This window comes from Cordyceps javanica, chromosome 4, assembly GCF_051103115.1.
Source record: "Cordyceps javanica chromosome 4, complete sequence".
Classification (NCBI taxonomy): Eukaryota; Fungi; Ascomycota; class Sordariomycetes; order Hypocreales; family Cordycipitaceae; genus Cordyceps; species Cordyceps javanica.
Genome location: NC_139298.1, coordinates 1,593,492 through 1,620,610, shown reverse-complemented (window position 1 = coordinate 1,620,610; position 27,119 = coordinate 1,593,492). Strand labels below are relative to the sequence as shown.

Here is a 27,119-nt window from a genome sequence, read left to right as displayed (position 1 = left end):
ACCAGTGCGTCCAGACGAGGTTGTACCGGTGCTCTGCATCGTCGACTTCGCCACCGGCGAGCGCTTCCTAGAGGTGAGGCACTGGGGATGTTCCGGCTGCTGTGCGTCTCTCGCGACGGATGGCGTATGCTTCACCGCGGCCAGCGACCGGCACCGCATACCGCTCCTCAACGCGGCGCACCAGTTCGCGCTGCGGCCCGAGAAAGGACTCATGGCCCGCCACACCGAGATCGTGACGAGGGCATCCAGGAGAAGAGAGCAAAGCCAAGCATGTCTCTTCTCAGTGTAGACGCGTGATCAACAAGAGACACCAAAGGTTGCATGCTTGAATGACTATCTTGTTCGAATGTCTGTACCCCTCCCGTACAAGAATCTGACATAAAATTTTATGTTGCCTTCGCAATTCGATCACAACTTCGTTTTTTTTTTTTGTAAAACTGCACGAGAACCAGATCCCCGTCCAGGGTGAAAAGAAAAATGCATATACCAAATGACACAGGCGTGGTTCAAGACGTGATCGTCAAAGCAGCGAAATATACAAGTGGGATTCCTGTCTTTCCTTGCACCAAGGAAAGCAATGTACTTCTGCTAACGCTTTTAGGAGGTCTACATCATCACGCTCCTCCATGAAACAAATGCAACAAGAGAGAAAAAACAAAGTGCCTCTCAACAAAAGAAAGAGAAGAAAAAACCTACACCCAGTCCTTATGACAGAAAAATATCAAAACGCCCAACAACCATGAAATAGAATCGTAACGCATGTGTTTGATGTGATATACCAAATTTCCAAGGGATTCCGGGTATAATTTGGCGGAAAGAGAAAAAAGTGGTATATATAAAATTGGCACATCTTCGAAACCAACAAAAATCATCGAGAGGCTGCCCGAATGAGTTGCAGCAGCATGAACCATCATCAGATGACATCACTGGAATAGTAGCGCCTGGCAGATGCTGTAGGTGCGTTCTCGCACTTCAACAATAGAGCGTGTCGGCTAGGGTTCTTCTTCAAGCATGGCCCGTATCTCCGCCTCGTTGAGCAATTTTCGCGTGCCAAGTTCTTCCGGGGCCACGCCGTCACGAACAGCGCCAAAGTCCAGAATCTACATAACTGTTAGTTATTTGCTTCAATATTATCGCAGCAAGCTGAAGTCATACCTCAACATATGTTAAGTCTCCACGCTGTACGGCAGCAACACATCTTCGCTCGTCAAATTTGACTTGCCAGACACCACGAAGGTCAGTCAATAGGTCCTGCACCCATTCCCCACTGCGTATATCCCACATTTTTACAGTCTTTTCGCTACCGCTAATGACCTTACGGCCGTCATGCTGGAAGCAGGTTATGGCTCCGGTGTGGGCCATCAAGGTGTGTCTACACTTGCCATTCTCGGGGTCCCAGATGCGGAGTGTAGAGTCTGCCGCAGCAGACACGAGACGTTGATCGCGCAAATCGAGGAGACCGACGAGCATATTATGGCCTTCCAAATTGTGCAAGCAGGTACCAGTGTCAAGGTCCCAAATCTTGACAAACGAGTCCATTGAACCAGAAATGCATCGGTTGCGTTCGTGATCTAATACGACGGAATAGACCTTTTGCGAATGACCGTGAAGCACATGTACGGATTCGCCGGTGCTGATGCGCCACACTCGTACAGTGCTGTCATATGAACCGGACACAAGGGTATCTCCATGCGCGGCAATAGCGCGCACAGAGTGTGTGTGGCCTATGAGAACTCTGATAAAGTATGGGCAGTCGGACTCGTGCGCCGGTGGCCCTGTCTGAATGTAGCGCCTTGAACCAACTTCGGGCAGGCGCCAGACACGGAGCTGGCTGTCTCTAGATCCTGTGATGATCAAGGGCTTCTCCGGCTGCATGATGGGGCTACCGTCATGGTTGCGGCCGGTTTCTGCAGGCATGAGAATTTGAAGGCAGCGAACGGTACTGGTGTGTCCGTAGAACACTTGCTGGCACAAGCCTCGTTCAATATCCCAGACTCGCACCGATCGATCTGTGGAGCCCGACACAAGAATGTTGCCCTCGTACTGCAGAGCCCACACACCACCCTCGTGACCCTCAAGTTTCTTTTGCAATTTGCCTGTATGTGTGTCGTAAATGTGAATTAATGTGTCGTCACTTCCGGTAATGATTTTTTCTTCGTCAAATTGTAGACAGGTGATAACATGTCTCGGGTGTGCGGCAAACGCCACGTGCCGAGGCTTGACTTTACCGCTCGTCCAGCTTTGTCGGATCATATGGTGGCGACGGTAGAGAGACTTGTAAAGATGTAGCTGCCGAAGGCTGGGCAACCCAAGCTGAGGGTCAGGTACGGCTGAAGCAGCAGCATTGGCTGCAGATATGGGGCCTTCGGATTTGTGCTGCTTGATTCCGATCTCTTCTTCGTCATATCGCGAGGTGGCTGCTTCATTGGGAAAGACCCGACGTTTCGATCGTTCAGCCGCAGTATACGCATTGATACCTCGCTTTCGCTTTGCACCTCGGGTTTTGGACAGCTGCTCGTTCTTGACAGCGCGGATGAGGTCCCGTTGCGAAGAAACGAGGCGGCTGTGCATGCTCAAATCACGCTCGTGACCTGTTGGGCCAACAGGATCCTGCCACCCCCATCCTTGCGTAATCGCCTTGCTGAGTTCGCCTGGCGGCAGTGCGAAGCCGTCCATTTCAAGGAGTTCTTTCCAGCCAGTCTCGTTGCGATCAACAATATTGCGCCAGTGCCTAGAGACTTGGGCAGCATGGCAAAGATCGCGGTAATCGAGATACGCCAGAACGTGATAGCCAAGCTCGAGAGGCAGCTGTTTTAAGAAATCACACTTCAAAGCAGGGTTCACTGTATCAGCGATGACACGAAGCGTCGGGCGAGGACAGCGTCGAAGAAACTGGTACATCATGAAGGTCTTCATCTCAGTCTTCATGGAGTCGAACGCCTCGAGTAAGTTTTGCGTATCAACAAGGAAGGGGTGGCGAGCACGACCAACATCACGAGAGTCATCATGTCGGTAGCGGATGGGTGCAAGCTCCATGGACCCCAAGTCGTCGGTTGACTGAGGAAAATGCCACCCGGAATCGTTAGATGTATCAAAACCAGACGCTTCATCGTTGGAATTAGTCGCAGCCGCAAGTGTTCCGGCAGCCAATGTGGGTGAGAGTCGAGGGCTTGGAAGGCTAGCGTCTTGGGCCGCCACAATATCAATTGAAGGCCGTTGGTGGAGGCGGATTGATCTTTGAAGAGATTCGTCGGCATCGTCAAAGGGTTCGGCATCGGCATCCGTTATGGGGGGTGTCGCCACAGTACTACTGAAGATGGTGTGGGCCTCGCTCTCGGTCGGGCTGCCAGCATCATACTGAGGCTGCGTATTGGGTGTCGTCTCTCGCGAATCTTGCACCACATCCAACTGGCGTCCTTTTCCCTTTGCAGCGCGTGATTGGGGGCCCCCTAAAACCGCAGACGTATCTGGAGTAGCAAGAAACCCACCACTCGCGTTGGCACGAGAACCATCACTGGTTTGCCGCCGACTGGTGGCCGGCTGTGATTGAGCTACGGATCGACGCAGGCGATCGGATTGTGACTGCGAACGAGAGGACCGCGTCTGGCGTGTAGCAGCCGATTTTGTGTCTTGGGGTACGGAGGTCGAGGAGTCGGCGAGAGATGGTCGGGACTGCCTAGTGCGGCGGGCAAGAGGCTCGCTAGGTGAGACGGAGGAATGTCGGCTGGAGCGGCGGAGGGTGTTTGTTGGTCGGGATGCAGAGGCCTGCGGCTCGGAAGTAGGACGTGAAAACTTGGCATTAGGCCCATAAGAAAACTGGCGAGAGCGACAAGTTAGTGTATCAATGCCGTCATGTGCGTTGTGGAAGACGACAGGTCTCCGTACAGTAGAATGGTTGGCCGACATGCGGGTGTCGTCGTCAGCCTCGTGCTTGACATGCTCATGTTCCTCTTCTACTTCATGTTCTTCTTGCTTGAAATATTGCTCGTCCTCAAAATGGCCGGGCTGCGTCAGGGAGAAGCCAGTCAATTCCGGGGGGGTTGGTTTCATGGCGAGAGGATACTCCCTGACATCAAGAGTCGACAAGGGCGTGGGGTCGCGGACAAAGACTTGAGGAAATTTCCTGGTGAGACGAGTGGTGGTGGTGACGGTTTTGGTCTCGACACACTCGCTCACATGGAGCTGGAAGTGATGAGCACCCTGCTGACTCGGAGTTTCGACCATGTTGACGGCAACCGTCTGCGTCTGGGCGCTGCGCGGGCGACGGGCGTCGAGAGCACGGGTTGAGCCGGCGGGGGACGGCGATGGCGAGGACCTCATGCTGGAAGAATGTCCGAGTCTAGGAGACTTGTTCACTGCAGGTACTGAGCGAAGCAGGAGGCGCCGGCAGCCGCGTCGGGAGAGGCGGGAAGTCGGATCGCGGACGTGGGCGTCGTGGCCACTGATGCGTGGCGTCGAGGGAACAGGCTAACCGGCGATGGTGATGCAACAACCGTTGGAGCCAACACGTCCTAGGGGGCAGCGGTAGAAACTTATTCGCGCACCACGCCAGACTAGACGAGCACCGCGCGAGACGAGGCGCGGAAGACGGGGGGGAATGGCGGAGGATCAAGATGCGTTGGCCACGACACTCAACATCGGAGGGTCGGGGGTTTTGCAAAATGGAGGAGGTGGATTGTGGACATTGGCAAACGGAGGTCCCTCTGCTGGCTGAGCGTCGAGCGCAGGTGCAGCCGCCGGGGCCTGCTGGGACTGGCACGGGCGTGCAGGCAATGGGGGGACCGGGTGCAGGCCCCAACCCCGGCCAGCGCAGTGAGGAGAACAATGAAGAAGGTACTTGTAGTGAGCAGGGATATACGCGCTATTGCAAAGTACTGTTTTACCATGGTGGTATGACTACCCAAGGCAAGCCTAGCGCCAGTCGCTAAACAAGTCATTGGGGCCATGGGAATGCTTGAAAAGGGAGGCGGAGGAGGAGACTTACTGGTAATACAGCGAAAGTCTTAAAAGTACTATGTATGATGGGTAAGTTTTCTATCCTAGCAGTGTATCTTGATGCCGCTAAACCCTTTAGGGAGCGTCCGCTGAGTTGCGGTATCGCTTAATTGGGACTAGCTCAAAAATAAAGCTACCTTGCAAGGGTGTAATACTTTCGCCTCGCACCCAGTACTTACCTGATGTAGGGCAGGTACGGAGTACCTACTTACCTACCTACGTGAGTAGTGAGCCATGCCTATCAGTACGAAGTAAGTGCCTAGAATACCCAAGTACTCCGTACCTGTATGCGACCACGTATCTACCTAGGTAATTATAGGTACTTTTTCACCTTGTTAAGTACCTACCTACCTAACTACTGACTTGGGTCGTAAGTAAGGTAGGCAAGTATTTACTTTACTAAGGGACCTAAGTAGGTCGGTACCTGGCTCGATAGGTACCTAGCATGTAGGTACATTTAGATATGCAGAGGGTGGCTCGGGTACTTGACTTGATGTCTCAACGCTAGGTACCTGGCCCCCCCACCCACTGCAAAAGACCGCAAGCGCAGAAAGGCACACGACGGGGGTTTTGCAAGCGGGACGCTTCGAGGGCATATTTTTATATTAGTGGGTGCAGGTGCTCTACGCGCCTACTACACATAGCTTACTGCGAGGGGAGATGCTCCCGGAGAGGGTACAACGAGAGGGAAGCCGACGGTGCAGGTGCCAGGTTGATATGACGATTCTAATAGAAGAACAATGAAATAAACAGGGCCGTGCTCAAGAAGAACAAGAAGAACAAGAAGAATGAAGAACAGACCTGGGCCCTATTCCGGAGGCATCTCCCTTGGCGCAAGCTGCAAGTTTAGTAGTGCTGTTTAGCGGCTGCTCCGTGTTAACCTACAGGGCGCTCTACGTTAGTGGCTGCTCTCGGTGGAGCCTATCCCTTCCCCGAAAGTGCTGTGAAGAGACCTGTAATCCTAGAACACAGAGGCACATTCGTGTGCTCCAGCACATTTTCAATGCCCAATTTGCACTAAAGTAAACCGGGCTGCCCCCGGCCCGCCAGCCACTGCATTCATGATTAGCGAATCCAGGTGCCGACTGTGTACTTGCAGCACCAGCTAAGTACTTACTTGGTGCAGCCATCGGAGCCTAAAAGTAGACGCACTTTCATCATCCACCAGTATGCAAACGCTTCGCATCACCAGCCTGATTACTATCCGGATACTACGTGTTCTTGCCGGATAGCTAGCAAAAGCACACACCACACTCACACTCACGCCAGCCACAAATCCTTTGATAATTTCTAGATTCCCCTTCTCCCTCCGATGCCCAATCCCGGAGACGCAAGGCCACCTGATGCCCACAACCCGCCACCAGAATCCTCCCCAACACCATGTTCGTCACACCCCCGCCGGGCCATTGGCGGTCGGTTTCGGTCTAGTTGCCGAACCGCTGCTGGGTTTTGGGGTCCGGACGGACACGGAGGAGGAGAGCAAAGACTGCAGCCCGCGGGACATGAAGGGAAGCCAAACACCTCTCTTTGTCTTGCAAGCGCTAGCCCTCACACCCAGACACCAAAGCTGTCCACGGCCTGGCACCACCGCCGGTGTCGCCTGACTCGGCCCAGGCAAAGACAGACGGGAAAGAAAACTCTGACTGCACTCTTGTTTGGTGGCAGGTTGCCAAACTACGCAGAAAGAAGAGCCCGTCATATGCCACTCTTTCCAGACATTGTGCGACAGGGTCCCATCCATATGCTGCTAACTGGTACGAACCGGCGTAGTTCGTCTCGTTCGCTCGGATGACCCGAAACACACCAGTTAGTTATAAGATAGCTCGCAAATTTTCATCCGGGAGCCCAACCCAACACGCCGCATCCGCCTTTGCCCTTCATCCTTGACAAAGGTAAAGGGAACCACCAAACATAGTTCCTGGCGCTCACATTCGTCTTAGTCTCTTGCATGACAACATCGAAACGACAGCCCGTCGACCATGGAGAGGCCTCGGTTTCGCGCCCAGCGCCGTAGTGCGATGGCACTGTGCATTAGCCCGACAGGTGCTTTGCCTTTGACCCATCCCGTCGCGTCGCGTGCTCGGCCAGCAAGGGTTGTCCACATATTAACTCCTTAGATACGCCGTGCGGATACGGGCTCCCATCCCCGCACGCAGCATGCACTTCCGGGCTTGTTGGGTCACTACGCGGTGGCATCGGAGCCAGTCTTATGTTAATTTTGACTTTTTGCCCTTTCAACGCGCTATGAATCCTCGCCCACGTCTTGTACTTGACAGCGACTCGGGCCCTGTGCCAAAAATACCCCGACGATGACACATGTACAGCGTGCTTACACCCATTTTATCATAGCTTGCTAGTGCCATGTGGCCTGCAATCCAGCTCCTATAGTCATCGGCAAGCGCTCAGCCGACGTGTTGCGCTGGCAGCTCTTATGCAGCTGTCGAGCTGCTGTCGAGCTGCAGCCGATTGATAGCGAGCGGAAGCCACCATATATGCGTTTCCCGCAGTTTGCTGTCCCTATTGGTCATGTAAACTTCCCCGGCGCGACAGCCACGCCCAGGCATCATTCATCCATCCCCGGCAGTTCCGTATAGCTGATATGTACATGTCTATCCGCATATTCTCGACCAAGTATCCTAAGCCCCCCTAGTAGGTCACATCAGGCTGAATGTAGCATTGAAACAGCTCCACATCTTCACTGCTGCCAATGGCAGGAATGCAGTTATTGCTTTTCGCTTTCCCGGCAGTGCCCCAACTTTACCAGAAATAGAGACGCATCGAGATGATACTCGGATCACACATTTCTCTTTAGAGTACAGTTTTGCGTACATCCAGTCCCCTTGCATCAACATGCTACAAAGATGATGAGGGGGAGGCATCACGAAGCGCTTCAAGCGTTGTTTATGGGCTAGTCTGTGCATGGTAGAGCTACTGGTGTCAGGGTCGAAAAGGGGATGATGCCAAAAAATACATCTTTCTCATTCATTCACATGGTTATCCAAATACAAGCTCCGCTATGAATCTATGCCCAAAGAAAAATTACAAGCCAAATTAGAAAGGAAGGAATCGCCATCTTATGTAATGTAGACAGGCACACGGCTACCCAGGAGTTCGCTCTTGGGTAGTTGCACATCCAGCTTGTTAAAGTCGTGCAGCATCAGCCAGCAAATCATCCTGAGTACCAACGTGCACCAGATGTCGTCATGCGAGGCCGGCTCCATCGCGAGCGGCACTCGGCTCCTCCCGCGACGATCCGCGGCCGCATTCACCGTGGTGCCGTTCCCACCGTCGCCGACCTCCAATTCGTCCGCGTCGCTCCCCACGGCTACGTCGGCGTAGGCGTCGTCGATCTCATCGCCAGCGGGCGACGCTACCCGCGGACCCTGGTCATCAGCAGGCACGTCGGGCAGGTCCCCGGCGGAGGAGCCGCCGCGGCTGGAGCCCGGGCGCGGTGCGAGGCTGGGGCCCCGGGAGATGCTCCGGCCGCCGCCGCGCATGCTGGGCAGGCTCTGCGGACGCTGACCCCCGACGAGACTCGCTCTACGGTCCGTCGAGAAGGTGGCCTTGGGCACCACGCGCGGGCGCACCACCTCAAAGTACACGTCCATCAGGAGCTGCTGGCGCTCGTCGGGGCTCGCGTCGTCGACGTCCTCGAAGCGCGGCGGCGGCGGCGCGGTGCGCAGCGGCAGCCCTGGCCGCTCGTGGAGCCGCGCCTGCAGAGGCGAGACGGGTGATCGGTCGATGCCAACGCCGCCGCCGGCCGAGTGCACCTGCAGCGACTGCGTCTCGGCGCGTTCGTCACGCTCGTTGAGTAGCCGCAGGACTTCCTGAATGTGGGAGCGCAGAACGTCCTGCACCGCCTCGCGCCGGTTACTTTGTATCCTCGTCTCGCCCTGGTCCTCGGAACAGACCACCACGGGCACCGCGGGATTGCCGGCCGCTGCGACCGGGGCACTCTCGGCGGCACACGCATCCACGGGACCCTTCTTCTTGGCCGTCAGGATCTCGTCCATGTCGTCAATAGCCATGTGAAGCACCTTGAGGCACAGCAGCCGCTTGGGCCCGTCCTTTTCCCAGTAGTTCTGCAGGACTTCGTCGACGTGTTGACGGAGAGCCTCGACAATGACGTGATTGCGCGTCGTGTGAGCTTCCCCTTCAAAGTGTGACTTGAACGCCTCCAAAAGCTTGCGCAGCGAAAATGAGCGCTTATCGAAGACGTACGGGGTCGGGTTAGGGATATACGTGAAGCTGCTGTTGTTGATGTGAAAGTTTTGGCTTAGCATTCCAAGAATCTCAAACGCCAGGGAGAAGATATGCGATGTACGACCGCCATCTTCGAGAAAGTGGTTGACCGCATTCGTGTTGCACCCAATCACCGTCAAGCTCTCCGCCAGCTCTCGATCGCAGCCCATTTGCAGCGAGCTGAGATTCTCCGGCATGTCGCTCGGTACATTGAGTCGGCTCTGGTCGATGGTGTCACGATATATCGTGGGCACGTACCCAAAGGTGAGCTCCTTGACGTAGTCGACGGGAATTACCCTGTTGCGCTCGAACGTGGACTGCCCGTGGACCTGCAGTGAAAATACAATGCCCAGGTCGTTTCGCTCGCCAAGAACCAGGAATCCGTTGCCCTCCGCCCAGTAGCGATCGCGACGTCGATCGAATTCTTTCCAGTAGATTCCCAGCGCAGCAAGCATCTCGATCATGTGGCACATGGTCGTAGTCGCATACGGTTTCGTCATGGACGGCGGCATAGTATCCCAACTCTTTCTCTTGCGCTGCAACGCCACAGTCAGGGTATGGTGGTCGCGTAGCGACGGCGGCGTACTGGGCAGGCCATACTTTTCCGCCAGAGATCCACGTGGACCGTACTGCTTCTTCTGCCACTCGCTCGACGTGGCCTCCATTCTTTGAATGGCATAGAGTAGCGCCGACCAGGACACCCGCTCATTGTCGGCGGTGTGGATGCGCTCCTTGACCGATAGTTGCTTGCGTGGCTCCAGCTCCGGCGTGGTCCACGTATCTTCCAAGCTCTGACGCGTGCCGTCGAGAAAGTATATAGGGGCCTCGAGGATCGGGCCGCGCTCATTCTGCGGCGGGGAGACAAATATGACGGGTGATTCATACTGCACTTCGTACCGCAGCTCCTCCCACAAGAAGTGTCTCGATTTGGTTCTTGCCCAGCCGCCCATGACCTTTTCGTTGCACTGTGAGTAGCCGGCGGCGGATGCGTAGTATTGCTGGAGAACCTGCATAAAAGTTGCTGTCAGCGCAACCAGAGAGACGACGAGAGCCACAATGGCCACGGCCACCTCTGGGGAGAGGCCCATCTTGGTATTCGCTCGTGGCTATCGCCTTCAAACTCGATGGCCGATTCCCCCTGTCCAAGCGTCGGACGGGTAGCAGTGTTTGAAGTAGCTCGGGGTTCGCCCACAACTGCATTAGCAGACGTTGCAGCCGTGTCGGTCTAGGACTGTCGAGGAGCTCCGGCGAGCGCTCAAAATATCTGCCTCATGCATTCGGAAGCAGTTGTGAATTTCCAGCGTTTCTCGTCATGGCCAAATCGCCTTGCAGGTCGGAAATTGCCCACTGCTGACTGTTGCTGCAGCCGTGTGGGTTCGAGCTGGTCCGGGTTGCTTCCGAGCCATATTCAGCCTCACGGCGCGTAATAAGCCTCTTTCGGCAGTCGGCATGCTCCTGTGCTTCCAGTGTGCGCGGCAGCTGAAGAAGAGAAAATCTAGCCTCATCGACGAGGAAAACCTAACTAGTAGATTATACAGTGATGGAGCCCGTCATTGGTCGTTTTCCTGTACAGAGAAGAGAGGTGATGATAAGGGGTCGCTGTTCCCACCCACTTTCTCCAGAGCGAATAACCGTCACCCGAATAAACAACACTTTGAGCTCCAATCAACCTCGCCAACCGCACCGCTTTTTAATCTGTACACCGATCTTGGGACCACTTTGTAGATGCCGATGAAATCCTTGTTCAACCCATTTCGACCTCGAAACGCCGGGAGCTAGCGGCACCGATAGCGGTGAAAGCCCTCCTCCAATTCAGGGTAGCGCCCGCAGATTGTCTCTGCAACCGTTGCGTCACAACAGCCAGCCGTACGCAAGCGTTGCTATGACTCTGAGCGCGCGGATGCGAGGCAGCCCATCAAAGGAGTCCTGGAACGTTTGTTTGGAAGCAAGCAGTTTGCGCAGTGAAACCTTGTTAACGTGGATGTGCAGAACAATGTTGGCCAACTCGCAGACCACCCTTCCCCTCCTCGCGCGCTGCCGCGGCCCTACGATAGGCCCAGTATAGAGATCGAGTCCAAGGTCTGACAACTCTCCTTTGCCATGACTACGGGAAAATGTCGACAAGTTGGTGGTCATACGTGGTAGGGTAACAATGGTGCCCACAATGCCCACGGCCAAGCATACCCCGGCAGCCTCATCTCTAAGAACAGGCCAAAACCGCGCCGCATCCAATGAGGGCCGACACCAAACGAGCTCGTAGGCTGGTGAACAATTGCACCCAGTGAGGTGCAACTCTCGTGAAACTCGGTCACATATCGAAAGGTTGGCGCTGATACATGCTCTTCGGCATGGTCCACATCCAACGCATCGGCTCCCAATAACACCGCGGGTCGTGCAATGGCATCCTATCCCGCATTTTTTCATCTCGTCTTCAGTGGGACAATCGACGTGATACTGAGATGGCGAGGAAACGCCACATGGCCAGCGCTAGGTCGTTCCAGGCCTTGCTCGACCAGGGTGCATCAGAGGCTACGCTCTCCTGCTTCAAGTACTTAAAGAGCCAACCTTCATCACCCATGTTCCCCTCTCTGCAGCTTTGAACTTGTCAAAGTAGCCAAAATGCCCGGAACTACCTCGAAACTTCATACTCCTGTCGCATGTGGCAATGGTAGAGAACCCCAAAGCTCAGTGACACACCTTGCTACTTTAGCAGAGGCCATTCAAACAAAGACCGCACTTCTCACCAGCAGCCTCGATGAGAAACGCCTTGACGCACCCTCATTTGAGCTTGGCGGCTCTACAAATTTCCCTCTAGATGAGGTAGACCCCAAGGATAAGGACACCCGAAGCGAACTAATAGCGCTTACCAAGGAGCTTCATGACTTGCTTGTTGGCCCCAAGGATGCCCTCAGAAACTTTGCCTGGAATGTAAGCGAGTTATAGTTGCTATCTTGGAACAGTTTGAAGAACAGCTAACAGACAATGTGTAGTCGATCAGCTACATTCCCCTCGAGGCCATCTGCGAGTTCCGGGTCGCCGAGGCAGTGCCTCCCACGGGATCTATACCGTACGCCGACCTCGCTGCCAAAATAGAACACCTTACAGGCACCAGAGTCATTGTTTCTGATTTGAAGTGCATAATGCGCCTTGCAATGGCAAATAACTTGTTTTCGGAGCCCTGTCCAAACCATGTCGCACACAGCCGATCATCCCTACTCTTATTGGAGGATCCGGGTGTAGCGAGTTGGGTGGCCATGTTCACCACTGATCTTCTTCGACCGATTGTCAATACAGTGGAAGCAATGAAGAGGTGGCCAGGCTCTCAAGAGTCTAATGAGACTGTATGCATAGCCAAAACCAAAGAGACGGCCGCCGAGCCTCTGTGCTGACCATGCCTCGACTGGCTAGGGAGTGAACATCGCGTACCGAAACGACATGCCGTTCTTTGAGTTTATACAATCGGACCAAGCGAGAATGAAGCGATACGGGCTGGCTATGAAATCTCAAGGTGACCGTGATGGATATGACCTGTCACATACCACCAGCGGCTACCCATGGTCCGACCTCGGCACCGCAACGGTAGTAGATGTACGTAACACCTGGTTGAGGCTCTACTTTGGGTGATGCTAACTCGATTTACGCCCAAAAGATTGGTGGCTGTCAGGGGCATGTGGCCTTTGCGCTTGCAGAAGCCTTCCCGCAGCTCTCCTTCATCGTACAGGAAAAGCCAGAGATGAGGACCGAGGGAACGATCGGTCAGGTTCCCCAACACCTTGCCACTCGAGTCAAGCTGACAGCGCACGACTGTTTTAACCCGCAGCCGGTTGAAGCCGAGGTCTACTTTTTCCGACACGTATTTCACGCCTTCTCCGACAAGTACGCCGTCACCGCCCTCAAGGCGCTTGTACCAGTGATGAAACCCGGGGCTCGGGTAGTCATCAACGACTATGTCTTACCCGAGCCCGGTGTCTTGTCGCGGAGAGATGAAGAAAGCGTCAGGACGATGGATATGCTGATGAGGACTGTCTGTAACGCGCGGGAACGGGAGGCGGGCGATTGGGAGTCGCTCTTTGAGCAGGCGGATTCTCGTTTCCGATGGAAGGGTGCTACCAAAACAGCTGGAAAGCTCTCGTTTATCGAGGCGGTATGGGAGGAGGAGGAGGAGGAAACACAGACTGAGGCGCGGCCGCGGCTGTCGAGCGGGCTGTGAACGAGTTGTTGTCGGAGTCACACAAAGGCAGGAGGGTTCTTGACTATTGATCGGTCGTGTTTCAGCTCTGGGGGGTACTGGATTGGGTAGAAAAACAATTCCGTGACCAAGACCACCTGCCTGTGATTTCCTTTTTCATTTGGGAGAAATGTCCGCGTCAACTCCGCGCCAGCTCGGTTCCTTGCTTCAGCTCGTGATGCGTCCCGCGCCGTTACACAGCATTGTATGGAACGATAATCTATTGTTTGAAGCGTAAATGCTATATACTCGGCCAAATTTACTAAAGTCTAGTCGTCGTTTTTCTGGTAGGCACGGATGTCCTTTGCCCCCGTCAAAGCACATATTACGCCCGGGCACAACCCCATGGTATGATCCCTAGCCACCCGTGTCTAGACGCCGTCGTTTTTTATTTTTCTTTTTACAGATTTGCCTTTCCGCGGCCTGCCGTATTGCGCGACATGTCCACAATCATGGCCACGTGCCGAGCCTGAGCGACTACATCGCCATCAGTGTCGTAAATGTCAACATCACAGCCGTAACGACCGTTTTTGGAGCCCTGAATCGACGTTCGCAAGCGGAGCCATCTGACTCCGTCGACCGGCAGGCTCTTCTTGAAGTCCATGTGGATGTTGAGTGTCGGATACCAGGACACCGCGCCCTGCACCAGCTGCGAGGCGTTTGCCGGAGAGTGCTGAAGGCCATGGGTGCAGACCGCGGGCGTGACATCGGACAGGTACGCCAAATCTAGGTTCTTGATCGGACCGCCAGACTTGTACTCGATCCACATGTCGCGTATCCCGGCAGGTGCCGCGCCTTGCTTTTGCTCGTACATGTTCCAGTGCGTATTTTTGCGGAATTTGCCTTCGGCGAAGAGCTCCCAGTTGGGGTCTTGTCCAAGAGGCAAGAGGTTCAGGTCCGTCGGCTGAACGGGGTACTCAGCGACCCATTCGCCGTCGAGAGACTGACCAGTCTCGGTCGCCATGTCCCTGCAGGTGATTGAGCCAGTGACGACCCGCCGGGCGTCCGCCGAGACCCAGGGCGCTTCCATCAGCTGTCCGTCTTGATACAGCGAGATGTGTAACACGGACATGTTGCGAGCAATCTTGACCTCGTCGACGACCATGGTCCCGCGCCCGGCTCGCGAACGGTTCAGGAAATCCCAGTGCGCCGATATGACATGATGATGGCCGTATTTGGCAACATGAGTGAGTGCCACAGCAAGAAAATGACCCGCGACATAGCCGCCGTTGGGCACTATCATGACCACCCGGTTGTTAGAAAAAAAGTCGGTCGACACGGGCCGATTGCCCCGTATGCATATGGAGGCGCTTCTAAAACAGGAGCAGATGCAACATGAGTTTTGCTCCGTGTACGACTTACCTGTGCCAATGTTGAAAGCCGGGGCCAGGTCGACGACATACGTCTTGCTGCCCACTTGCTGCACCTCTGTAGAGTTTGCAGCTGTTGCAGCGGCGTGACCCTCGTCCGAAGTAACGGCAGACATGATGCCACTGGCTATTGTAGTAACGATGTTTTGCTAGTTTGAGGCTACTGGGGAACTCGAAAGTGTCGATGCAGCCGAGACCGAGGTTCACCAGCGCTCCCCGCAATTTCCCGCTGCACTAAATGCCTTTTCAAACCATTAGGAGAGGAACCAGTTTAGCTCAGTTATGCGGTCTACAATTAAAAAGGAGTTCGAGCACAATTGAGATTGCATCATGTTTGAACATGCGGGAACAGAAAAAAAAAAACCTTGTGATGGAACACGGGCAGAGACATGAGGTGTTGGTCTGACTGCATTGTGTGGGCTCAAGTCTCTGCTGTAACCTTGACTGCCAAGCTTGAGGTTCTGCCTGACTGTCTTGGGCAGTACGGAACTGCCGTAAATAGTGCGAACCGATGTAACAGCGCCCACGCGCAGTCTATCATTTTTTTCTTCTTGTTTTTAACTTTACTAACTTGAAGGTGAAAAGACAAGGTAGCATTGCTTTGCTTGTTGAGCCGATGCTGGGAAAGGTAATACCCCAGACACAGACTGTGTGGCCAGCTTGATTCGAGTTCCCATTCGCAACCGGCCAATCATGTCGAGATTTTGTGATTTGCCAACGTAACTAGATTGACGCTTGGTTTGTTCCATGTTTAAAAAAGAAAAGGATAGCACTCCCGAAGCCGCGCGGGGAGTTCATCGCCACCCACCAACAAACTCTACCAATGGTACACAAGCATTCAAGTAAAGTTTTTGTCCCAGCACACCACAAGCGTTGCTGCGCTCGGCATCGGCGGTGGCTGCTTGGCATGCATATGTACAGCCACGGACTATCTTGATGATCTGGGCGTGGCCGCAGACATGTTACGGTGGGCGAAAGCCGGGCGCCCGCCCTCTTCCGGAGATATCGAGGTGGGGGATACATACTCAATCCAGTCCTCGGCGTCGGAACCAAAGCCACCATCGACGGGCGTGGCCGCAGAGATTTCCTTATCAGCCATTCAGCGACCCGGGGCATGGTTCGTGCATTGGTCCACCTGCAAAGTACTCTTTTTGCTGGCTGCCAGTAATTGGAATGCTACATCGCTTGGGCCACGACGATGGGGCCGTGGGGGGGGGGGGGGGGGGGCTCGGTGACGGTAGAGTACGGGTGCACGGGAAACAGTGACCCGTCGCCAAGCAGGCAAAGCCCACCGGGAATTCAACTTTCCGACTTGCCCGTCTGCTCTTGATTGATGTAGCAGTCCAAGTGGTTTTGCTTCACATTTGGCTGCACCTGCTTGCGTTGCCTGGATCGAAATCACACCACTCCCGCCTCTGCGACCAGTATGGAAACGGGAAATTCCTTTTCTCTCTCACCTTGCTGCTTTTTCCGACAGCGCACTCTCGGACCACACAGAGTTTTAGGAACGTGTCGGCGGTACGTGGACGAGATCATGTACAGAGTTGCTTGCCAGCCAACACATGATGTTCTTGCCAAGGGGGCTGCTGAGGATGTGAATGTAGTTGTCAGCGGTGTGTCTACAGGCGATAACACGGTCTCTCCGCTGTCCTCCACTTGTTCCCGCGACCTCCGTGACCTTTGGGCTCACTGCTGATTAGTTAGTGACTCGATACGGCCCATGCCAGCGTGGCAATTGTCCTCGCGAGGTACTCTATTTTGTGGAGTTTGCAAGTTGGTTAATCGGGCCTCAAACCTCGTTGCATCGCAGATATATTATTAGCTGGCACGCACGCTTTGCTGATATCTCGGCGGTATCCAGTTTTCGCACAAGGAAAGCTGCAAGGGAGAAAAGATGAAAATCATGCCCGAAATCAGATAGAAAATCACCTTGATGACAGCGTCGCATTCCGACTCGATGCTGGCGGCCTTCCCTCAAACTCAGCTTGTCCGTTGGTCTAGCCCCGGTCCGCATTGAAAGGCACAAACAGAGCTTGACATGGACGGGTGAGACGAGGAACAACAGATTTAGATCATTGTCCATCAAGGGGCTGTCGGTCAGTTTGAACACTGAATCTCTAACCATGTCGTGGAATCTCTGGGCGTCTGGCGTCGTGGCAAGGGTAGCTCATACCGGCCACGCACTAAGTAGTTGGAGCAACGTCTCCGTATATTCTATCCGTATGATGTATACCGCTGCCCCTTGAGCTGCGTTGCAAATCCATAAACTCCCGATAAGTTGTAGCTGCCGCCCATCGTCCAATCATGTTGGTATCGAGCTGAGGACCGACCAATGGGGTTGTTTCCCATGGGTAGCGTGTTATCAATGCAACTGCGTCCAGGGTGGCCACGCAACAACTCACTTGCGACACCGAGCAGGGCAGCCAGGGTTACGGTGGTGGCAATAAGTCTAATCATAGCCATGCCTTGCCATGCAGCCCATGCTCGCCTTTTTTAAATCGCTGTGGATATCCGCGGCGGTGCAGAGGCCACGAAAGTGTTTCACCTCGAAATTGATGTTCATAAAACACAATTCGCATTATAGAGATAAGGTTATCAACGCGTCCCCCTTTTTTTTGTGTTGGACAATTCTGCGGCAAGCCTCCGCCGAACGAGATGCGATCTAGGGCAGGCAGCGATGGCGCCGCTGCACGCCGCCGAGCAAATCGTCCAAGATGCATGCAAACTCTTTAGAAATCGCTCGACGCCCGTCAGCACTCTAATAAACTCAGTACATGGTGGCGGGCATCGCAGCGGCCGTGATTGGATAAGTAGGGGGGGGGGGGGTTGACATGGCACCGCCGAGTCAAGTCCACTACTTCAGAGTGGCGCGCCAAGCAAATCGCCCGTCCCGGATATGACAATCGGCAAGCCTACTGAGTAGGCGGAACATCAATCAGTGGCGTTTTTTTGCCTTCTTTTTCTCACCCATTTGCATGGCATCCTGGCATCCTGGCCCCCAAAACCCTAACTCGATCCCCTGCAGTTGGGCAATTGGGTTGCACGTTGGCGCCACACCCAGCGGCCCTCGCAAAACCAACATCCACTGCCAAGGACGAAACACACCAAGTTCCACGATATTTATAGGTGTCATGAAAAGAAAACAACAGTGTTTTGGCCTGCTCTGCGTGCGCAAAGCACTGCAAATGACCCTGGATTGCTTGGCGGGCCTGGACGCATTCACCGTCCAGCGTCCAGCGTCCAGCGTCCAAAGTCGTGCCACGCCACGGGCTCTCGTTTCTGAGTGGCTTCTCATCGAGCAAACCCCCCCCCCCCCCCCCCTAGCGTTACAACATGACCGGCACCGGTAACGCCAAGGAAGGCAGATAGAACTTCTCTACCTGTGCACGGCCGCCCGTCGCCCCCCCTCTGCCCAGGTTGAGTTTACCAAGCGTGACCCACAGAGTCACTTAGACGCTTGTCGCTCCAATGCTTCAGGCAGTTCGACGTTGAGGCTCTGCTGCTGCGACAACTACCTACTCAGTACGCACTAACCTGGCTTGGCCTCTGTACACTATCTTTATCTAGTCAGTATTTGATTTGTCGGGTGTGCTGTTAGGGGCTTGACCGGGGGCTGTGCCCAAGCAGCAGGCCACGCAAAGCTTTGGGATCAGCGTAGAGAGATTGGAATCTGTGTATCAGTAGATGAGCCGACCAGGCAGGGCCTGTTCCCTTGGTTATACTTAAGGGATGAGCTCCCCTGGAATACCTTTTAGCGAAAAAACTTTTCTCGATAGACCTCATCATTTATTTTCCTTTGTTCAAGATATCCGAAATATTCATAACTTACAACTATCTCTAGCAACCCTTCTTGTACTTGGTCTGGAACCATGGACGAGAAGAATCGGAACATCTCGGCCTCATCTTTTGGCAAGTTGGTTGCCTTCAACCCTTCCCATGAGGCCTCACCTCCCTTTTGGATTGACTCAAACACACCTACACGAAGAAATTCCTTTCACTCTGCCATATCTCGATCGGACGATCACAAGGACCCTGGTGGCTCCCGGCTCGACGAAGAGGCTCAACGACTGCCAAAACATCTCCAGAACACATCCGTTTTCGAAATCTCTCACGGCTCAGATGAAAAGGCACGCTCTCCAGCCGTAGACCCCTACGACCCCAACCGCCCCAGCATTTCCATCAAGCAACGTCTTCATCACTTCACATGGGCTTGGTACACTTGGCCCATGAGCACAGGAGGTTTGGCTTTGCTCATTGGCAACCAGCTCAAGACTTTTCCCGGCCTCAATACTATTGGCTTTGTCATATACTTTATCAACCTTGTCATCTTCTCCTTCGTCACTACTTGTCTCCTGCTCCGTTTCTGGCTTCACAAGGGCTCCTTTTCACGCTCCATCACCCATCCTCGCGAGGGGTTCTTTGTGCCAACCGCCTTTCTCTCCTTTGCTACCGTCATCACCAGCACGCATAGGTACTGGATACCTGACAATGACGGAGCGCTGTCCTGGGCTATTCAAGGTGTATTCTGGGGCTATGTTCTGCTTACCCTCACCCTCGCCGTTGGCCAGTACAGCTTCGCCTTCGCTGCGCACAGCCACAAGCTGCAGACCATGATGCCCACCTGGATTCTCCCCATCTTCCCCATCATGCTCTCGGGTACGATTGCGTCCGTCATTGCAAAGACGCAGGCCGAGATCTCCATCTTGCCCGTTGTTGGGGCTGGCCTGACGTGCCAAGGACTCGGTCTGTCCGTCGCGATGCTCATGTACGCGCACATGATCGGAAGACTGATGCAGTCGGGCCTGCCCAACAGAGAGCACCGACCGGGTCTCTTCATGTGCGTCGGGCCTCCCGCGTTCACGGCGCTGGCCATTATCGGCATGGCCAAATCTCTTGAGCGGTCCACTGCCCTGGAGAACTCTCTGCTGGATAAGATGGTCCTCTACAACTTGGCCATGATCGGTGCAGTGTTCCTATGGGCGCTGAGCTTATGGTGGTTTGGTATTGCAGTTGTCGCCGTAATCCAGTCACCTCCAAAGTACTTTCACCTCGGCTGGTGGGCTGCCGTCTTCCCCAACACGGGATTCACCCTGGCGTCTATTTCCATGGCCCGAGAGTTCGGAAGCGATGCTCTCATGTGGTGTACAACTTTTATGAGCATCATGATGGTTTGCGCCTACTTGTTTGTTCTTGCCTTCCAGATTCGCGCTGTTGTCATTCAGGATATCATGTATCCTGGAAGGGACGAAGATGTCGAGGATCACTAGACAAGACGACTCCGTCTACTATGAAGCCTTCTTGAAGGCTCAAGATAAAAAGTGGTTTCACGTTCGTTTTTAAATTTTTTTCCACATTCTGCATAGCCGGCATTCAATATCATAGAGTTATTCAGCATTCATTTCCGTTAATTAAAGCTCACTTCGTAATGTTCCGTCGCTTCCCACGTCAATCTGCGATGCATTCTCCGATCCAAGTCTCGCACGCTCGCTGAGAAACAGTTGATTCTGGATCATGAATACAAAACGAAATCTCCCGGGCCGCTACTCCAAAACGGCATTGGCATTCCGCTTTGCATCAAAATTTCCACTAAGCTACCCATGGGCCTCTCCCCCCTTCTTGTCTCATCTTCCATACCGTCTAGGCCTTTGTTTCCGTCACTGGCTTTCCGGTGCAGCCCACTCCTGGAGCCGCAATGTCGTAAGCCCAAACATCGATCGCAAAATACTGGAGCGCGTTGCTATCTTTAGTACTCTTTGAAGGGTCTTTCTTTGCCAAATCCAGAACTCCGGTATAACCGTCCTCCGCATAGTGATCCACTACATTGCCGCTGATCGTTGGGACATGAAGCAATCGGTGCAGGATGTCGGTTCCCCATATGAGCTTCGAAGGGCTCCCAGCGACAGTATAGCCAAGGTTGCAGACTGATGAGAGTGGGCGTCGCAATTCAAAAGACAAGGGACAGATGACGGTTTCCTCAGTGCCATTCTTTCCTCGGTGGTGTCCTGCCCAGGCTATAATTATAGTTGTCAGTTGCGTCATCTTTTTTTTTGTTATTTCGATGCTCTTCTGGAACACGTACTTGGCTTCGAAGCGCAAACTCCGTCAGGATCGTCGCAGCGGAAGGTCATGGCCCCTTTGTCTCCCGCAATGATGTGATCATACAAGCCGATAGCCTCTGTCAGAGTGGCGTTTCCAAAATACCTTTGGACGAACTCCGACTTGCTGCCGAAACGTAGAAGGTGGTCTCTAGCATGCTGGGCCAGCTTCACTGCGTCGTCAAGGGCGGATCGAAGTTGGGCACGTAGCGTGCTATTACATGATGAATGAATGGGGATCTCTGCATGCCATCCTTCATTCCAAACGTAGGCTTCTGCCTTGGGTGTCGAAGTCGGTACGGTGCTGAGTGCCGTCGGAGTCCCTTGCTCGGCCGGGAGGGGGGAGGCCATGACACCTGGGGCAGCGAGTGCCAGAATAAAGCTCAGTGTCTTCATGTTGGAATTTCAGTGAGGCCTTCAAAGTCGGAAAGTTGATGGTACGATTCTCGAGCTATTCAATGAGGGGGGCGTTGACTAAGATATATATAGTCAGTTGTATTGACACTCTACACTCTTCTTTGTTGTGAAGCGGTCAAGATGGCTGACCGTCCATGTATCTGCCAAGACAGCTCCCTGCGCCATTTTCTGTTCTCAATATATGAGGCGTTCTATGCTAGAGTTTACAGCCCGGGCAAGTGGGTAGAACGAGTTCATCAAGCTGGCAGCCAGACGTCATAACAACTTTGAGATAATTGTTATCCGCGCAGGCATAGTGGGCTGCAAATTGCTAGTTTCTGAGCCATTTTTGCCGCCAAGAAAATTCATAAAGAGTTTTCAGAGTCTCGAATCCCCAAAAACCAACATTTGGTGGTTATGGCTTCAAAAACAGGGACATCAAGGTGCTTTGGCTTGCCAGCTACGGTGCCAAGCCAATGAGGCTGGCTGTCGCCAGGACCACGAGGCTGGGTATTCTCGCCAACAGATTAGAGTTATTTTCAAGCTTTATCTAGAAATCCCACCTGTCCTGACTGGTAGACTGTGCGCCCGAACCATTCGTTGATATCCACAAGTCGTACGGTCACCTGCACGGGTGCAAACGCTTCGGCTTGCAGGGGCTAGCCTTGTAAATCCTGCATCTCTGAGCAGGGCGAGGTCAAGTCCTCTCTCGCGGTTCATTCCATGTCTTCAGTATGAAGATCAATATCTGCCACATGCATGGAATACGACATCTCAGATCCTCATAGCAAATATCGCGTTGGCAAGCCAGGCGCCAGCGATGACGGTGATGAGCTCTCGGCTGCACCAGCCACTTGTGGCAAAGGTTCCCTCTTTGGGTTGCTTGAGCCACAACTAGCGCAAGGCAGCCAAAAACCCACGCCACGTTCCATGGCAAGAAAAGTACAGATCGCGGGCCCTTCGCCGAAAGCCTTCTTCCACATTCTTCGCCTTGCCGCCGCATCTCCATCCGGGTTCTTTGGCGACTGCTTCTCGGCTTATTTTTCTGTTATCGACGGCGCTGACGGAGCCTCCTTTGCAGACGCCATCGCTAATTGACGCGCCCGTCGCTGCGTCCCCCCCTTGATTCCTGGCCGGCGCCGGCCTACCCAAACGCTTCAAGATGGCGCCCCTGGTCGAAAACTCGCAAATTAAGCACGCGCAGCTGCTGAACCCGCTTTCCTTTCACTTCCGCGCCTACATTTGGCCATTCGCCATTGTATGGCCTGTCTTCCTCCGATATTTTCTTACGCCGGATCTCTACGAGAAACACATCGGCGCCCCCGAATGGACTTTTGTCTGGGTCGGTTCCATCATTACCGTCCAGTCTCTGGTTTGGCTTAGCACTCATTGGAGTGTCAATCTCGATGCCATCTTCACAGCCAAGTCCGCCAAGTCGGTTGAAGATGCCCAGCTCATCAAGGTCATCCCCGTTGCCAACGCCGGCTCAGCCGAAATCTGCAAGTTGGTTCGCGACAAGGTAGGCGCAATTCACATCAGCACCTTATACTATCTATTAACACCCCATCTTTAGGCTGGCGGGAAGACCAATCTCTCGTTCCTCTTTCAAAAGCGCCGTTTCCTGTACAACCCCGCGACCAAGTCCTTCGATACGCTCAAGTATGCAATCGACTCCGAGCCCAAGCCCCTCATTCGTGACTTTCAGTCGTCCCGTGGTATCGACAGTACTTCCGAGCTGTCGCGCATGGAACACCACTATGGCACTAATACTTTCGATATTCCCGTCCCGACTTTCACTGAGCTGTTCAAGGAGCACGCTGTTGCGCCCTTTTTCGTCTTCCAAATTTTCTGCGTTGGTCTGTGGATGCTCGACGACTACTGGTACTACTCGCTCTTCACTCTCTTCATGCTTGTCGCCTTTGAAAGCACCGTAGTCTGGCAACGTCAGCGCACTTTGACCGAGTTCCGAGGAATGAGCATTAAGCCATACGATATGTGGGTGTACCGTCTCGGTACATGGACCGAGGTCCAGAGCGATGCTCTCCTTCCGGGCGACCTTGTTTCCGTCACCCGTACCAAGGATGACAGCGGTGTTGCTTGTGACATGATTCTTGTTGAGGGCACCGCTATTGTCAACGAAGCCATGCTTTCCGGCGAGAGTACCCCTCTCCTTAAGGACTCGATCCAGCTTCGCCCTGCCGATGCGACACTCGATGCTGATGGTCTTGATAAAAACGCCTTCCTCTGGGGTGGCACAAAAGTTCTCCAAGTTACTCACGGAACTGCCGACCAGGAAAAACCTATTCTCTCTTCCGGGGTTCCTACACCCCCTGATAATGGTGCTATGGCTATTGTGACCAAGACCGGTTTCGAGACTTCTCAGGGCAGCCTTGTCCGAACCATGATCTACTCTACTGAGCATGTCTCTGCTAACAACGTCGAGGCTTTGCTTTTCATCTTGTTCCTTCTTATTTTCGCCATTGCCGCTTCTTGGTATGTCTGGGATGAAGGCGTGCGTAAGGACCGCAAGCGTTCTAAGCTCCTTCTCGACTGTGTCTTGATTGTGACTAGCGTCGTCCCTCCTGAGCTGCCTATGGAACTTAGTCTTGCCGTCAACACCAGTTTGGCCGCTTTGGCTAAGCTGGCCATTTTCTGCACCGAGCCCTTCCGTATTCCTTACGCGGGCCGCGTCGACGTTGCTTGTTTTGACAAGACTGGAACTCTAACAGGCGAGGACCTCGTCGTTGAGGGCATTGCTGGACTTGGTTTGAACCATTCTGATGTTGAGGACAAGAAGGAATCTGATGGGGCCCACTCCACCATTATTTCTGTCAAGGGAGCCAGCATGGAGACCCAGCTGGTTTTGGCCACTGCCCATGCCTTGGTCAAGCTTGATGAAGGAGACATTGTTGGAGACCCCATGGAAAAGGCTACCCTTAGCTCTCTTGGCTGGACTCTCGGGCGCAAGGATATACTCTCCAGCACTGACAAAGCCGAGGGCACTGTTGGAAATGTCCAGATCAAACGTCGTTTCCAGTTCTCCTCTGCTTTGAAACGTCAAAGCTCTATTGCCATGGTCAACGGTACTAACACAAAGACTGGTGAAAAGCTCAAGGGCACTTTCGCTGGTGTCAAGGGAGCCCCTGAAACTATTATGAAGATGTTGGTTGAAGTCCCAACGGACTATGAGGAGACGTACAAGTACTTCACCCGAAAAGGTTCACGCGTTCTTGCTCTTGCCTACAAGCAGCTGACTGTCGACTCTGAGCTTGGTGCCGCCAAGATCAATGACCTGAAGCGCGAGAAGGTCGAGGCTGATTTGACGTTCGCTGGTTTCTTGATCCTTCACTGTCCCCTAAAGGAGGATGCCAAGGAGGCAGTCCAGATGCTGAATGAGAGCAGCCATCGCGTTGTTATGATCACTGGTGACAATCCTCTGACCGCGGTTCACGTCGCTCGTGAGGTGGAGATTGTTGATCGTGATGTTCTCATCTTGGATGCTCCTGAGGATGACAAGGGTGCTGAGCACCTCGTCTGGCGCAGCGTCGATGACCGTATTACCATCTCCGTCGACCCTACCAAGCCTATTGACCCCAAGATTGTCAAGGACAACGACCTTTGCGTAACTGGATATGCTCTGGCCAAGCTCCAGGGCCAGCCAGGATGGGACACTCTTATTCGCCACGCTTGGGTTTACGCTCGTGTCTCGCCCAAGCAAAAGGAAGATATTCTGCTCAGTCTCAAGGATATGGGATACTACACTCTGATGGCTGGTGATGGCACTAACGATGTTGGCGCGCTCAAGCAGGCCCACATTGGCATTGCTCTTCTCAACGGTACAAAGGACGACCTGAACCGCATCGCCGATCATGCTCGTAACACCAGGCTCAAGGACATGTACCAAAAGCAGTGCGATCTCATGAAGCGGTTCAACCAACCCCAGCCTCCTGCCCCTGTCCTGATTGCGCACCTCTACCCCCCCGGGCCTGCCAACCCCCATTACCAGAAAGCTGTTGAACGTGAGGCGGAGAAGAAGGGTATTTCTGCCGAGGAATATGTCAAGTCTGTCGGTCACCCCATCGAGACAATCACTTCACCCGCCGCTCAGCAATTGATGAACACCAATGATCCTCGTGCTGCTCGCCAAGCCGCTGCTCAAGCCAAGGCCGCGAGCTTCGCCGACAAGCTCTCCTCCGGCATGATGGAAGCTGAACTGGGCGATGACGAGCCTCCTACGTTGAAGCTTGGAGATGCCTCTGTTGCTGCTCCCTTCACGTCCAAGCTCCGCGATGTCATTGCCATTCCCAACATTATCCGTCAGGGTCGCTGCACTCTGGTTGCTACTATTCAGATGTACAAGATCCTTGCACTCAACTGTCTCATCTCCGCCTATTCCCTGTCTGTTTTATACCTTGAGGGTATCAAGTTTGGTGACACACAGTACACTATTAGTGGTATGCTCATGTCCGTCTGCTTCCTCAGCATCTCCCGCGCCAAGGTGGTGGAGGGTCTGAGCAAGGAGCGGCCGCAGCCGAATATCTTCAACATTTACATTATCGGATCAATTTTGGGCCAGTTTGCCGTGCACATTGTTACTCTCATCTACGTCGCCCGCCTTTGCGAGAAGCTCGAGCCTCGCTCCAACGACGTCGACCTGGAAGCCGAATTTGAACCGTCGCTGCTGAACTCAGCCATCTATCTGCTGCAGCTTGTGCAGCAGGTGTCAACATTTGCCATCAACTATCAGGGTCGCCCGTTCCGCGAGGCGCTCACCGAGAACAAGGCCATGTTCTACGGCATCGTCGGCGTCTCTGGCCTCGCCTTTGTCTGCGCCATGGAGCTCATCCCCGAGATCAACGAGGGCATCAAGCTGGTGCCGTTTACGGACGAGTTCAAGCTCAAGATGACCGTCGTCATGGGCCTCGACTTTGTCGTCTGCTGGGTCATCGAGGTCGTCCTGAAGTCCCTCTTCAGCGACTACCGCCCGCGCGATATTGCCGAGCGCCGTCCCGAGCAGCTCGCGCGCGAGGCCGCTCGCAAAAAGATTGTCGCTGACCAGAAGGCTGCCGAGGAGGAGCAGAAGCGCCTCGAAAAGGTCGCCGAGTTTGAGCGCAAGGTGGAGGAGCGCAAGAGGCAGCTGCAGGAGTGGCGTGCTGGTCGCCAGCGGCAGTGAGCAAATAGAACTAGCGAAGGCTGTAAGATCATGGTGGACGTTGTGAATTTTTTGACGCACTATGCAAAGAAGAAATGGATATGGAACTGATAGAAGTCGAGATGAACAGGAGCTTATAGACAAAGGAGAAGATGTATCTAGGCTTTGGTGTTTGTGTGTGTATGCATGTGCATGTGTTGCGCCGTAGTTGAGTATCTAGGCTGGGCTGCAGCTGCACAGTCAGATGCACAGGTTACCAAGACGCCGCTCGCTCTGTATAAATAGATGCTGGTTGCACTCTCAATTTTTAAAGGCAACACACTCCAACCTGGCCTGCGACCAGGGAAGAGGGTCAACTTGCTAGAGGTTGCAGCGACATGTCACGAGTGTTGCAAGTAGTGATACTTTCACGGACTCTATTGCGTCTAGAAAATAAGCTCGAATACATTGTAAACAGGAGCTGACAAGGGAGCCAGCGCCAAACTATGCCGGAGTCTCCCGCACAAAATCATTGACCAATCCCTGCTCATGGTATTCGGAACTCAAAATTGCATCTCTCATTTCCTCCCTCCATCCTACAATACGAATTTTGTCATACAGGCAGAAAACCCAGTTCGTGCGTGGGCTGGGTTACTCTGCGA

The 27,119-nt window shown here is 53.8% G+C and overlaps 7 protein-coding genes across 7 annotated transcripts; 3 read left to right on the top strand and 4 right to left on the bottom strand.

Annotated features, from left to right (window-relative positions):
* Positions 1 to 992: 992 nt before the first annotated feature.
* On the bottom strand, positions 993 to 4,320 carry V2A60_006372 (WD40-repeat-containing domain protein; the record flags this gene model as incomplete). The annotated part of the gene is made up of 3 exons (XM_083257666.1): positions 993 to 1,100; positions 1,156 to 3,816; positions 3,886 to 4,320. 3 exons carry the CDS (start codon positions 4,318 to 4,320, stop codon positions 993 to 995), a joined length of 3,204 nt encoding a protein of 1,067 aa, XP_083113792.1.
* A 3,749-nt stretch (positions 4,321 to 8,069) lies between these two features.
* V2A60_006371 (uncharacterized protein) lies at positions 8,070 to 10,325 on the bottom strand (the record flags this gene model as incomplete). Its single annotated transcript, XM_083257665.1, has 1 exon — positions 8,070 to 10,325. One exon carries the CDS (start codon positions 10,323 to 10,325, stop codon positions 8,070 to 8,072), a length of 2,256 nt encoding a protein of 751 aa, XP_083113791.1.
* Positions 10,326 to 11,856: 1,531 nt separating this feature from the next.
* V2A60_006370 (uncharacterized protein) lies at positions 11,857 to 13,447 on the top strand (the record flags this gene model as incomplete). The annotated part of the gene is made up of 4 exons (XM_083257664.1): positions 11,857 to 12,165; positions 12,228 to 12,578; positions 12,646 to 12,825; positions 12,887 to 13,447. The coding sequence occupies 4 exons, from the start codon at positions 11,857 to 11,859 to the stop codon at positions 13,445 to 13,447; spliced, it is 1,401 nt and encodes a 466-aa protein (XP_083113790.1).
* Positions 13,448 to 13,865: 418 nt separating this feature from the next.
* Positions 13,866 to 14,951, bottom strand: V2A60_006369 (thioesterase-like superfamily-domain-containing protein; the record flags this gene model as incomplete). The annotated part of the gene is made up of 2 exons (XM_083257663.1): positions 13,866 to 14,701; positions 14,828 to 14,951. The coding sequence occupies 2 exons, from the start codon at positions 14,949 to 14,951 to the stop codon at positions 13,866 to 13,868; spliced, it is 960 nt and encodes a 319-aa protein (XP_083113789.1).
* Positions 14,952 to 18,704: 3,753 nt separating this feature from the next.
* Positions 18,705 to 20,102, top strand: V2A60_006368 (voltage-dependent anion channel-domain-containing protein; the record flags this gene model as incomplete). The annotated part of the gene is made up of 1 exon (XM_083257662.1): positions 18,705 to 20,102. The coding sequence occupies one exon, from the start codon at positions 18,705 to 18,707 to the stop codon at positions 20,100 to 20,102; it is 1,398 nt and encodes a 465-aa protein (XP_083113788.1).
* A 370-nt stretch (positions 20,103 to 20,472) lies between these two features.
* On the bottom strand, positions 20,473 to 21,326 carry V2A60_006367 (putative peptidase domain-containing protein; the record flags this gene model as incomplete). The annotated part of the gene is made up of 2 exons (XM_083257661.1): positions 20,473 to 20,846; positions 20,915 to 21,326. 2 exons carry the CDS (start codon positions 21,324 to 21,326, stop codon positions 20,473 to 20,475), a joined length of 786 nt encoding a protein of 261 aa, XP_083113787.1.
* Positions 21,327 to 22,488: 1,162 nt separating this feature from the next.
* V2A60_006366 (ion-transporting P-type ATPase SPF1) lies at positions 22,489 to 26,499 on the top strand (the record flags this gene model as incomplete). Its single annotated transcript, XM_083257660.1, has 2 exons — positions 22,489 to 22,845; positions 22,900 to 26,499. The coding sequence occupies 2 exons, from the start codon at positions 22,489 to 22,491 to the stop codon at positions 26,497 to 26,499; spliced, it is 3,957 nt and encodes a 1,318-aa protein (XP_083113786.1).
* Between the last annotated feature and the right edge of the window lie 620 nt (positions 26,500 to 27,119).